At 42.3% G+C, this 12,604-nt stretch overlaps 1 protein-coding gene across 5 annotated transcripts in view; it reads left to right on the plus strand.

The window, feature by feature from the left end:
- Nucleotides 1-12,604, plus strand: part of CEP350 (centrosomal protein 350) — a 158,947-nt gene that overhangs the window by 125,747 nt on the left and 20,596 nt on the right. For all 5 annotated transcript variants that reach the window (XM_008263851.4, XM_051858261.2, XM_008263850.4 and 2 more), the window contains 4 exons: nt 262-406; nt 5,460-5,620; nt 7,092-7,228; nt 11,875-11,957. In XM_008263851.4, the coding sequence (XP_008262073.3) occupies nt 262-406; nt 5,460-5,620; nt 7,092-7,228; nt 11,875-11,957 (526 nt within the window). The remainder of the gene's footprint in view (nt 1-261; nt 407-5,459; nt 5,621-7,091; nt 7,229-11,874; nt 11,958-12,604) is intronic.

Here is a 12,604-nt window from a genome sequence, read left to right on the forward strand (position 1 = left end):
ATTTGGGGAGTGAACCAGTGGAAAGAAGACCTTCCTCTCTGTTTCTCTCTCACTGTCTATAACTCTACCTGTCAAATAAAAAAATAAAAAATAAATACATTAAAAAATGAAGTCTTATCCGTATGTGGTTATAAACTTCTTCTACCTTTTATATTATCTAATACTCTGTAAATATTTTTAAATTCACTAGTGTCTCACATTTTAAATAAAATTCTACACTGTATCACAAAACCGTTTTCATTTGGTTTTCTGTGTCAACAGTCACCTCCCAAAAGCTGCTCATCTGTGTCAAAGCAGGATTCTAGCAAAGGGAGCCCTAGGCCTGGAGGACAGCATCGCCTGCCGGTCAAGTCCCATCAGCACTGTTACAGCTGGTCAGATGAGTCGTTATCCATGACACAGTCAGGTAAGACTGATAAGGAGGACTTTCGGCCCTCTGGACTGTGGGCAGTATTTTAGCTCCTCTTTAATAAGCTTTGTGTATATGCCAGTATACTGTTAACCTTGGATGCATTCATAAAGCTTTCTTCTTGCCAAGAGTAAATCATATATTTTTCTGCTCGTTGTTGGTAATTATGACAAACTGCTATATTCTTGTGTGTTAGTGGATGGTGACTTATTCATCAGACACTCACTGAGTGTTTTCTGTGTGAGACACTGCCTGAGTATTTCCCTGGGACTCTGTGCTTCAGCTTGTCCTGTTAGGCAGCACAAATCACACAACACTTTGCTCAGCAGGTCCCGCCTACTAAACTATAAACGAAATAAATCTTTGAGAAGAAGTTTTACTGTTCATTCTCTTAATACAACTCTTTGAGGACAGAGGTTCTGCATGGGAAGTTAGTGCACAGTGACTCCTGGTGTTAATGTAGCAATTAACACTCTTAGGTATGACGTCAGGGATCGCCCGAGTTTCTTGACAGGAGCCGCCTAGGCCACAGAAGCCTTTTGAGTCCACTGACTCCTTCAGTTACTGTATTGCTTTTTGGGTTCATTTTTTGTTTCCTTTTGAGACTAGTAAAGAAAGTAAAAAGTGGTAATTTTTTTAGGTCTTGGATCCTGTCCTGTCCCCCTTCACTTCCCATACTTCAGACAACAGTAAATCATTGGATTTTCTCAGTCCCGTGTTTATAGGTCTCCTTTATTCTCTGAGTAACTGCGTAATATTTCAAAGGGTAGATGGACTGTAGCTTATTTAACTTTTCCTGGTGGTGGTCATTTAGATTTTCTCAAACTTTCCACACTTGCAGATAGTGCTGTGACAAGCATCTTCCTTTTTGTTGTGTGGTGTGGATAAATATTTTAAAATTCTTATTGACTATTTCAATAGGGAATCTATTTATAGAATTGTTATGTGAAGCCAATTGGAGAATACTGTCTTTCCTATTTACCTGTGGAAACTTGATGGTATTTCTGTGCCTGTGCTTCTGTGTGCTCAGGTGAAAGGTTACTGCCAGTGGAGTGCCGTGTCAGACAGGCACTGGACGTGCTAGGGAACACGGCTCTTGTGTCAACCCTGGTACTTCCTGGCAGCTCTGTTCAAGTTTCTTTCCCATGTTGGATTACCAGTTTCCATCTGTAGAAATGGGTTACACACCGAGGATTAATGCTGATATTTGTAAAATCCTGTTTTGTCGGTAAAATGTAGTCAAGAATAGTTTAGAAGAATTGCTCTGAGATTTCTAACCTGCCAGCGGAGATTTCTGACCTGTAGATGCAGCCTGCTTCTTTGTGATGACTTCATTATGGCCAGCATTTGTGGAAGTGGTAAATTTTAATAGAGTGAGCTTCTATAAAACCATTGCTTAAGTGATGGAGAGTTGACCAACCACATTAATATAATCAACATTTTGTCAAATCATCAGAAAGTTAATTTTTAAAATGAAGTTAATCTTTATTCTGTTCATCAGGCATTTTATCTTTACAGATTTCAGTAAGTGAAATTATCATTTGCCCATTACTTCCCATCTCCCTGACCTTCCAAAAACACCATAGGGGAGTCCCTAAAAGCAATACTGTTTTCATCCAGAGAGTTGCTTGAGTTAAGAAAAAAATCTGGAGTCTTGTAGGTGTTACTGATGATAAGTGACAAGTGCTGTGCAGTAATAGTGGATTTAGGCAGATACAGAATGTATTCCCATTCACTGTCATAGACTTTTTCAAAAAGATTGATTTTGAAAAGCAGAGTAAGCAAAACAGAAGAAACAGAAAGATTTTTTATCTACTGGTTACTCTCCAAAGGACCACAGATAGCCAGAGCTGGGCCAGGCTGAAGGAGCCTGGAATTCCATCCGGATCTCCCACATAGGTGGCAAGGACTCAAGTTCTTGAACTATCATCTGCTGCTTCCCAGGTGTTTTTACAGGAAGCTAGGTCAGAAGTAGGTATAGCCAGGACTTGGACTGGCACTCTGATACAGATGCAGGTGTCTCAAGCAATGGCTTAACGATGTGCCACAACACCTACCATGCTGTCATAGTTTTATTTAGTTACAGTTGCCCTTTATTTGTTTCTTTAGCACTAAAAAATATAAACTTTGGGGGCCAGTGGTGTGGCATAGAAGGTAAAGCTGCTGCCTGTGGTGCCAGTATCCCATATAGATGCTAGTTTGAGTCCCTGCTGCTCCACTTCTGATCCAGCTCCCTGCTAATGTGCCTGGGAAGATGCCCAAGTGCTTGGGCCCCTGCCACCCACATAGGAGACCCAGAAGAGGCTCCTGGCTCCTGGTTTCGGCCTGGCCCAGCCCTGGCCATTGCAGCCATTTAGGGAGTGAACCAGTGAATGGAAGATCTCTCTCTGTCTCTGCATCTCTCTCTCTCTCTCTCTCTCTCTCTCTCTCTCTCTCTCTCTCTCTGTGTGACTCTATCTTTCAAATAAATATATCAACATTTCCCAAAGTCTTTCATTGAAAAGCTCCCAAGTTTTTATCAACTGCTATTAAATTTTGTAATCATAGATGGTAAAGATTTTTATTTAGAAAATCATAGCTGGCATTTGCAATTTTTAAAATATTTCAGTTTAAAATAATCATCTGGGGGGCAAAGTTGAAACTAAGTCTGTGGGAACATAGTGGTCCCCAATAAAATGCTATCAAACTGACAAGTTTTCTGAGCACAGAAATCTTCGCCTGAAGACTGCGCACTTCTAGATAGAAAGTTCCAGATTGAAACTTCATCTTAGAAAGACTGTGATTTTGAGCTCAGTCTGCCCTCCTATTCCCAGTTGTACTAGAATCATCAGTTGAACTGTATAAAGCCCTCTCTGTGGGCCTTTTAACCCTGAAGCCAATGGAACAGTTTCTTCAGAGAAAGTGTGAGGAGACACTCCCCTCACCACTGCCTTTTTTAAAACATGCTATTTAACACATGGCAACATAAAAAAGTTTGTTTTGTGTGTTATTATTTCCACCATTACTTAAAAATTATTTTTTATTTTACATATAAAAATTGTGTACATTATGTACAAAATGATGTTTTGAAAAATAGAATGCTACATTGAGCCAATTAATGTGTATTATCTCAGTTGTCATTGTTTTAAACACTTAAAATCTCTCTCGGTGATTTTTCAAAACACATTTCATTACTATTAGCTGTAGTAACCATGTTATTCAATAAATGTCTTAAACTTATTCCTCCCGTATAACTGACGTTTTTTGACCGGCATCTTCCCACCCTGCTCTCTACTTCTGCTCGTTCAGCTGTTTTAGACTCCAGATGTGACTGAGGTCATATGGTGTTTCTCTGTCTGTGTCTGGTTTATTTCACTTAGTGTGTGTCCTCCAAGTTCATCCATGCTGTCAGAAATGATGGGATTTCCTCCTTTTTTGAGTCTGCATAGCATTCCATTGTGTGTATCTACGACATTTAGTTTATCCATTCATCCATTCATGGCCACTCAGGGTAGGTCCCCGTCTGCATTTTTTTGAGCTCTTGTAATACTTCAGGCACTGTACTACATGTCTTTCATCCCTTATCTAATCTCATCTCTACCAGCTATAGAAGTTGGTCAGGACAAATCACCTAAGTAGTGATCTAGGATTGAAAGATAGCTTTTGGGACTGTTGTTGTGGTATAACCGGCCACCACGTGCAGTGCCAGCATCCTACATGGGCACTGGTTAAAAGCCCAGCTGCTCCACTTCCCATCCAGTTCCCTGCTAATGTGCCTGGGAAAGTAGCAGAGGATGGCCCAAGTCCCTGGGCCCCTGCACCCACGTGGAAGATCTGAATGAAGCTCTTGGCTTCAGCCTAGCCCTGCTCCAGCTGTTGTGACCATTTGGGGAATGAAACAGTGGATGGAAAATCTATCTTTCCCTATCGCTCTGTAACTATGCCTTTCAAATAAATAAAATAAATCTTTTTTTTAAAGATAGCCTTTGTATTACTTCATCTCATCAGAATATTGATCAATAAATAACAAGCTTTGCCCATGGTAAGGGCTCAGTATGATACCACTACTTGTGTGAAAGAATTATGACTTTCTTAAGCATACCTTGAGTCAGTGTTGCAGAAATGACAGGAGCTCAGATTTCTTTATCAGAATCTAGATATCTGGTTCTCACTGTTAAAAAAGACTATAATCGTTATGCTTTCAAATTTCATAACTAGTTCTTACACAACTTAATCTGAAGTACCTATAAAAACCTAGTTCTGTGATGTAATGTCGTGCACATCTGAGTGTTTAGATTGGTATACAGTTGTATTGCTGTGGTAAGGCTAGTAAGTGTCTCATTCAACATCAGTATGTGGAAGCGTTGTGTGGTTCCAGGAGGAGGTGTGAGGAACAGTCATGTTTGTGTAATTTCCATGTGTAGTGAGGTAAGCCGTGTCTTTAAATGATGCCTGTTTGTTTTCATAGCATGTGTGTGACACAGTGTAATGAAGCCTTTTTCATGATGTTGCTATGACTGGACATCTCGTGAGTGTGTATGAACTGTTGGGGGAGAAAATAAGATATAGCCAGCTTCATTTCAGTTGTTTCAAGTATTTTAAGAACTTTTAAAGAAAGCTTACAGCAGAATGTAATTTCTCTTCTTTAAGTAGAATTAAGACATCAGCTTAATAATTCACAATTAATTTGAAATGGTAAAATTCCAGTTTGTTTTTAATATGACTTAAAAACTGTTAAAGTATATATTAATCACTTAGGGAAAGGACTATTATTTGTGATTATCTTGTCATTATACTTCTTACCAAGACAGGGTGCTTTGAGATTTCTTTCAAATTTGGCAGTTAGAAAATGAAAATAAATAGGAAAGACCAAGAAAACTAATGAAGAGGAATTTATGAGAAAGGAAGAATGCATTTTGCTAATAAATTTTGTTCAGAAACTCTGATTTCTTCATTTTAAGTATTACATTGACTTTAAATGGAGTGTTAACTTATACTTTTTCATTGGTAGTTACTGAGTTACCTTTATTCTTTAGTTAAAACTAAATAAAATATTTTGTATCTTTTGTAGAAACTACATCTGACCAGAGTGACATCGAAGGCAGGATCAGGGCTCTGAAAGATGAGCTGCGGAAAAGAAAATCGGTTGTGGACCAGTTGAAGAAGGAGCAGAAGAAAAGACAAAAAGAAAGACTGAAAGCCCAAGAAGCCAGTCTGATCAAACAACTAGAGGTTAGACACAGGAAGGAGGGGGTTTCGTATCAGAGGTTAATGTATATGTGAAGCCCAAAACGTTTTTAATGTTGTAAATAAAGTAATGGATTAGGATTTTTCAGTTCTTAGTGCAGTGCATGTTTTATTGTAATTGTTCAAAAACAAAAATCTGAGGGTATGTACGCAAAGTCTTGCCTAGAACATTAAATTAAATATTAAACTTAGATATTACATATTAAAATAAGTGTTCAGATAAATGTTAGAGTACTGTAAGGTCTTTTTTCCTAAATAAGAAAGATTAGACCTATGAAAGAAAGATTAATGTCCTTGCCCCCTTACAAAAGGAGTCACTGGATAAATGAATAACTGTAGATATTAGAATTATTACTCTCTTCTTTAGGAAAAATGGACTCATGTCACAGCTTACCAGTACGAGTGTTTATACTGTTCAGATGGCTCCTCGATTATTGCTCTACATTGGGTTTGTCTCCCGAGCTTTAGCAACCAGATTGTGTCCCACGCTGGCAACCTGAGTCCAGTCTTCCTCATGTTCTCTCCTATCCAGTTAGTCGCCAGTTCTCACTGATTCCTTTCTGTGTAGCTTCTGTATTCCATTCCTCTGCCGTCAAGCTGGTCGAGGCGTTCATGGCTTTAAGTGTCCTGGCCTGTGCTGACTTTCTGTTACACATATTCTGCCAGCCTGGTGTTCCTGAAGCACCACACTTGATACAGAATTGACTGGAAAGGTCTGCTCATCGCAGGAATCCCTTCTCATGTCGTCACCAGCTCTTTCTAAGTACTTCAAGTAATATGAAATTTTAAATTTTCAAGGCAGTTGGTTTCGTTAGTAGACTGTAAATGCTCTGAGTAGTAGAAAACTCTTGTTATGTCTAGCCAAAATATATAAATAGTAAGAGTTGTAAAAGGAGAGGTTTTAGCCCAAAAAAGAGAGCTATAATAGATGGAGAGCTCTTCTTAGATTTCACACAAATTATAATTATGGAAGTTTATTTACAGAATGGTTAATAACCTGAAAAAATGATTTTGTAATCCTGAGCTGTCGTACTCCCTACCACCACCCCCCTTCAGAAGCACAGCCCCAGCGCTCCCCCTTGAGACGCTTGCCGCCACTGAACTCGGAGCAGTGACTGAGCCCCCGGAAAGCCCGAGGGAGGCGACGGGGTGTCCTTTAGAGAAGGATAAGAATTTCAGGAGGTCTTCTGTGCATTCCTGCGCATGAAACTTTCACAGATCGGGACTACCATTTCTTAACTGATAGCAGGACTGCAGTTCCGTATCTTTAGCCAGTTTGGAGAAGACACACAAGAGACCAGGTGGAGCTCTCAGAAATGATGTAGGGCGGTGAGGAGCGTTCGCGTTGCAGCTTCTTTCTCGTCTGCGTGCTTTACCATCAGCTATGCTATCTTATAGTAGAAAACAGTTTTTAGAAATTCTGCCTTAATGACTCCTCTGATTTCTCTAAACTTAGTCATATGATGAATTCATTAAGAAAACTGAGGCGGAGCTTAGCCGAGATTTGGAGACATCACCGACAGCCAAGCCTCAGATTAAAGCGTTTTCTTCAGCTTCTGAGAAGCCCAAGATCAAGCCCCTCCCACTACACAGGTAGTAATTTCTGGTCATTTATCCACGTTCTGCCTTGTTTGAGGAAAGGAGAAGGAAAGATTTTTAGAGATTATCTTTAAGTAAACATGAAACTGTAGAAGCAAAAAATACTATTTTTCTTTTCACTAAAATAAAAATGCTATAAATAATAAATACATTTAGGTCTGAAGCTGTTACCCCTGCAGTCTGGGGTGCAGTGGAAATGATGCTCTCCAGCATTGCAGGTGGCAGCTCGTGAGCTGCTACACCCAGTGTTCAGGCGTAGTCTGCAGCGTCTGACCCAGTAATCCCCCTCCTGGAAATTTAGCTTGAGAAAATAAGGGGTACCCAAAATCTATTTTATGAATATTTTAATCATAACTATTTTTATTAACAAAATACTGGAAACAAAAATAGGTAAATAGCTCAGTGAATTCCGGTTCTATTTAAGTAATAGAATGTTTTGTAGCTATTAACAGATGTAGATGACACTAAGTAGCAACTCTAGCGTATGCAATGTAGTCCATTGAAAATCCGGGTTGTAATATTTATGTGTTAAGCTCTGGGTAAGGATGAGGCTGGTCAGTACCACTGCACACTGAAGGACACCACAAAAGTACAGTGAGACTGGTAGATCATCAAGGCTGAACAAAACAGGACGCTGCTGGGGTTAGCAGAGGCGGCGGGGACAGCAAAAGCCCAGTTGCAAAAACCTTGCACTCACTTATTCTTAGTATTTTGTATTTTAGCTTTTAGAAAATGTAGTGTTTTAGCTGGCGCCGCGGCTCATTAGGCTAATCCTCCGCCTTGCCTTGCCAGCACACCGGGTTCTAGTCCTGGTCGGGGCGCCGGGTTCTGTCCCGGTTGCCCCTCTTCCAGGCCAGCTCTCTGCTGTGGCCAGGGAGTGCAGTGGAGGATGGCCCAAGTGCTTGGGCCCTGCACCCCATGGGAGACCAGGAGAAGCACCTGGCTCCTGGCTTCAGATCAGCGCGGTGCGCCGGCCACAGCGTGCCAGCCGTGGCAGCCATTGGAGGGTGAACCAACAGCAAAAGGAAGACCTTTCTCTCTGTCTCTCTCTCTCACTGTCCACTCTGCCTGTCAAAAAAAAAAAAAAAAAAAAAAAAAGTAGTGCTTTTGAAGGTTTTTAAAACTGTATTTGGGGATTTTTTTGGTTTGTTACAAAAGTCATACAGGCTCATTGCAATAATTTAGTATTACCTGAGTTTGAACTCTAGCTCCAGTACCAGCTGGCAACCTATTTAACCTCCCTGTGCTTCCGGGGTTTTGTTTGTTTGTTTGTTTTTTATTTATTTGAAAAACAGTTACAGAGAGAGGTAGAGCCAAAGAGTCTTCCATTCCACTGGTTCACTCCCCAAATGCCCGCAACGGCCAGAGCTGAGCTGATCCAAAGTGAGGAGCCAGGAACTTCTGGGTCTCCCACGTGGGTGCAGGGGCCCAAGCACTTGGGCCATCTTCCACTGCTTCCCCAGGCCACAGCAGAGAGCTGGGTTGGAAGTGGAGCAGCAGGGACTCGAACTGGCACCCACATGGGATGCCAGCACTGCAGGCCAGGACTTTAACTTGCTGTGCCACAGCGCCGGCCCCTGTGCTTCAGTTTTTTAATAGAGATTTTTATACCTGTTAAACAGGGATGATGATTATGATAATAATAATAAAACCTGATTAATATACTTGTTATGAGGGTTAAAAAAAACTTGAACAGGACCTAGTGCACAGTAAGCATTCCTGTTATCATTAGTGACTGGAGTAGCAGGAAAAAACAAAAAAAATTAAATCATGTCTATGCCAAAGTAGCAAATATCCACTATTAGAAATGTTTCCTTCTGAAATTTTTATGCTTCGATTTTTTTAAAGATTTGTTTATTTATTTGAAAGGCAGAGTTACAGAGATTTAGTAAAGGCAGAGAGAGAGGATTTTCATCCTCTGGTTCACTCCATGGCCAGATCTCTGTTGATCTGAAGCCAGGAGCCAGGAGCTTCTTTCAGGTCTCTCCTGTGGGTGCAGGGGCCCAGGGACTTGGGCCATCTCCCACTGCTTTCCCAGACCATAGCAGAGAGCTGGAACAGAAGTGGAGCAGCCAGGACTTGAACCTGCGCCCATAAGGGATGTCGGCACCAGAGACAACAGCTTTACCTGCTATGCCACAGTAGTGTCCCCTATGCTTAGATTTTATTTGTATTTTTATACAAATAATATATATACACACACATTTTTCCATTACATTATAAGCTTTAAAACTTTTAAATTATATTTTTAAGATTTATTTATTTATTTGAAAGGCATAGTTAGAGAGAGACAGAGAGAGTGAATCTACCATCAGCTGGTTCACTCCCCAAATGACCGCAATGGCTAGAGCTGCGCCAGTCCGAAGCCAGGAGCCAGGAGCTTCTTCTGGGTCTCCCACATGGGTGCAGGGGCCCAAGCACTTAGGTCATCTTCTACTGCTTTCTCAGGCCATAGCAGAGAGCTGGATGGGAAGTGAAGCAGCCAGGACTCAAACCTGCACCCATATGGAATTCTGGCCCTACAGGCAGTGCCTTTACCCACTACACCACAGCGCCAGCCTCTGAATTTATTTATGTGAGACGTAGAGCAACAGACAGAAAGAGGGAGAAACAGAGAGCTCCTCCATCCACTGGTTCACTTCCCAAATGGCCGCAACGGTTGGAGCTGGGCCAGTCCAAAACCAGGAGCCAAGAGCTTCTTCCGAGTCTCCCGCGTTAGTGCAGGGCCATCTTCCACTGCTCTCCCAGGCCATCAGCCTGGGAAGAGGGGCAGCCAGAATATGATCTGGTACACGTGTGGGATGCTGGCACTGCAGGCAGAGACTCAGCCCACTATGCCACAGCGCAGGCCCAGCTCTAAAAATTTTAAATGTGGTATACTGATGAATGGCTTTATAGTTCTCTTAATCCAGCTACTAGAAAAAAATTAATTGTATTTATTTTAAAGGCAGACAGAGATAGAAACTGAGTGGGAGCTCATCTGTTGGGTTACTCTCCCCATGGCCTCAGCAGCCAGAGTTGTGCCAAGCCAAAGCCAGTAACCAGGGGCTGAATTCAGGTTAACCACGTGGTTGGCAGGGACTCAACAACTTGAATCATCACTGCTGTCTCTCAGGGTACACAGTATAGGAAGTTGGAAGCAGGAGCGGAGCCAAAGCTCAAACCCAGGCACTCTGATATGGGGTTCGGATGTCCCAAATGGTACCTTGACTGCTGTGTTTAACACCAGCCACAAGTACTCAGATATTTTAGTCTGAGAGTGACAGTCAGATGTGTGTTTACAGAGATCTTTCTGATCCCAATATAAAGAAAAGATAAAAAGAAGTAAGCTGAGAAGAAGAAAGCATGCTAAGCCAGATGTCAAATAAGCAGTAGTAATACAAATAAGAAATAGATGTATTTTAGGAACACGTATTTCAGAAGTAGACTTGAGTTAAAGGCCTGATGGAGAGGCAGTCGTTTGACGCAGCAGTTAGATGTCACTTAGGATGCCCACATCCCATATCGAGTGCTTGGGTTTGAGTCCCGGCTCCACTCGGCATCCCAGCACCCTGCTAATGCACACCCTGGCAGGGAGCAGGTAATGACTCAAGTCCTTGGGTCCCTGCTACCCATGTGGTCAACCCAGATTGAGTTGCTGGCCCCTGGCTTTGGCCTAGCCCAGCCCCAACTGTTGCAAGCATTTAGTTTAGGGAGTGAACTAGTGGGTGGAAGATACCTTTCTCTCTGTGTGTGTGTGTGTGTGTGTGTGTGTGTGTGTGTGTCCCCGTTCATGTCTATGTCTTTCTGCCTTTTAGAGAAATAATTTAAAAAAAAAATTCCAGATGGGGAAGCAAAGAAAATCCACAGTGACTCCCATGTTTTCTCCTAGGTAGCTGATCGGTTCAGCATTCCATTAACCTAAATGGTGGCTTTTTTCTCAGAAGCTTATGATTTTGGTTTTAAATGTTAATTTTGAGATATCATAGTTCATCTAAGTAGAATTATCCAAGAGGCTTGTCAGGATTAGAAATACGAGGATAGTCCATGCATCTGTAGTGGCTGAAGCCGTGAATATACCAACATCATGCAGAGAAGATACCCCTTCAGAGAAAATAAAAGGGAGCCAAGTACATTATGGTAAAATAGTAACATGGTGAATGTGAGCCTCTCCTCTTCACTGTAAGGAACGGAGGACAGCAGCAGGAGGAGTGAGGACTTGGGAGGAAGGGAGTTTGTTTTGGAGGCATGCGTAGAAGCCGAAAGGAATCTCTGGATGGAAAGCTGGAGAAAAGAAAGACAGCAGGTGCTTGGGCAGTGCTGTCTGTAAGGCTATGTGTAACTAGCTCTGAGGATGTGAGACGGTACACCTTTTCCTCCCTGCAGCCAGGAGGACTGTGGGTACAGATAATTTTATAGGTGGAAAGGTTGCGGGAGAGAGAGGTCATGTGTGCCTGATGCCTCTTTGTCTGACTGAGAGAGGCGAGATCATCTGCAGAGAGGAAGAGAGCCAGGATTGGGCTTAATGAACAGAGCAACGACTGAACTAGTCACTTGTGGAGAAGAGGAAAGAAGTTGTCTAAGAATGTCCCCTTTCTGTTGCCGTTTATTGTAGTATCAGCAAGATGCTTATTTCTGCTCACCACACTTTTCTGCTTCAGGTCTGAAACAGCGAAGAGCTGGAAGTCACTTACAGAGGCAGAGCGCTCCAGAGGGTCCCTGGAGTCTATTGCTCAGCACGTCGGTATGTATCCAGAAAAAATTACTTGTATCTGCAGTCTAAGGATTTGTGCAAAGCCCTACAAATCTCAATCTCTTATAGCCTTAATTTTTTTTAATTTATGTAAGTGACAGAAACAGAGCCTCAGTTTGCTGGTTCACTCCCCTGATGCCCACAATGGCCAGGACTGGGCCAAGTCAAAGCTGGGCACTGGGCACTCCCCTGCAGCTTTTGAATAAAAAGTGATTTTCTTAAATAAATCAGTATGTTAGATTAGTTTCATATTTTCAAGTCATATACTAGTTACAAATAAGTTACATGAATCAGTCTTGACAGGCAAGAGTGGACAGTGAGAGAGAGACAGAGAGAAAGGTCTTCCTTTGCCGTTGGTTCACCTCCCAGTGGCTGCTGCGTCCGGTGCACCGCGCTGATCCGATGGCAGGAGCCAGGAGCCAGGTACTTATCCTGGTCTCCCATGGGGTGCAGGGCCCAAGCACTTGGGCCATCCTCCACTGCACTCCCAGGCCACAGCAGAGAGCTGGCCTGGTAGAGGGGCAACCGGGACAGAATCCGGCGCCCCGACCGGGACTAGAACCTGGTAAGAACTGAGGCATGAGTGTATCATCAGCATCTCTGAATTCCCCCTTAATCAGATTTTGTATCTGATTCTG

This window comes from Oryctolagus cuniculus, chromosome 7, assembly GCF_964237555.1.
Source record: "Oryctolagus cuniculus chromosome 7, mOryCun1.1, whole genome shotgun sequence".
Taxonomy (NCBI): domain Eukaryota; kingdom Metazoa; phylum Chordata; class Mammalia; order Lagomorpha; family Leporidae; genus Oryctolagus; species Oryctolagus cuniculus.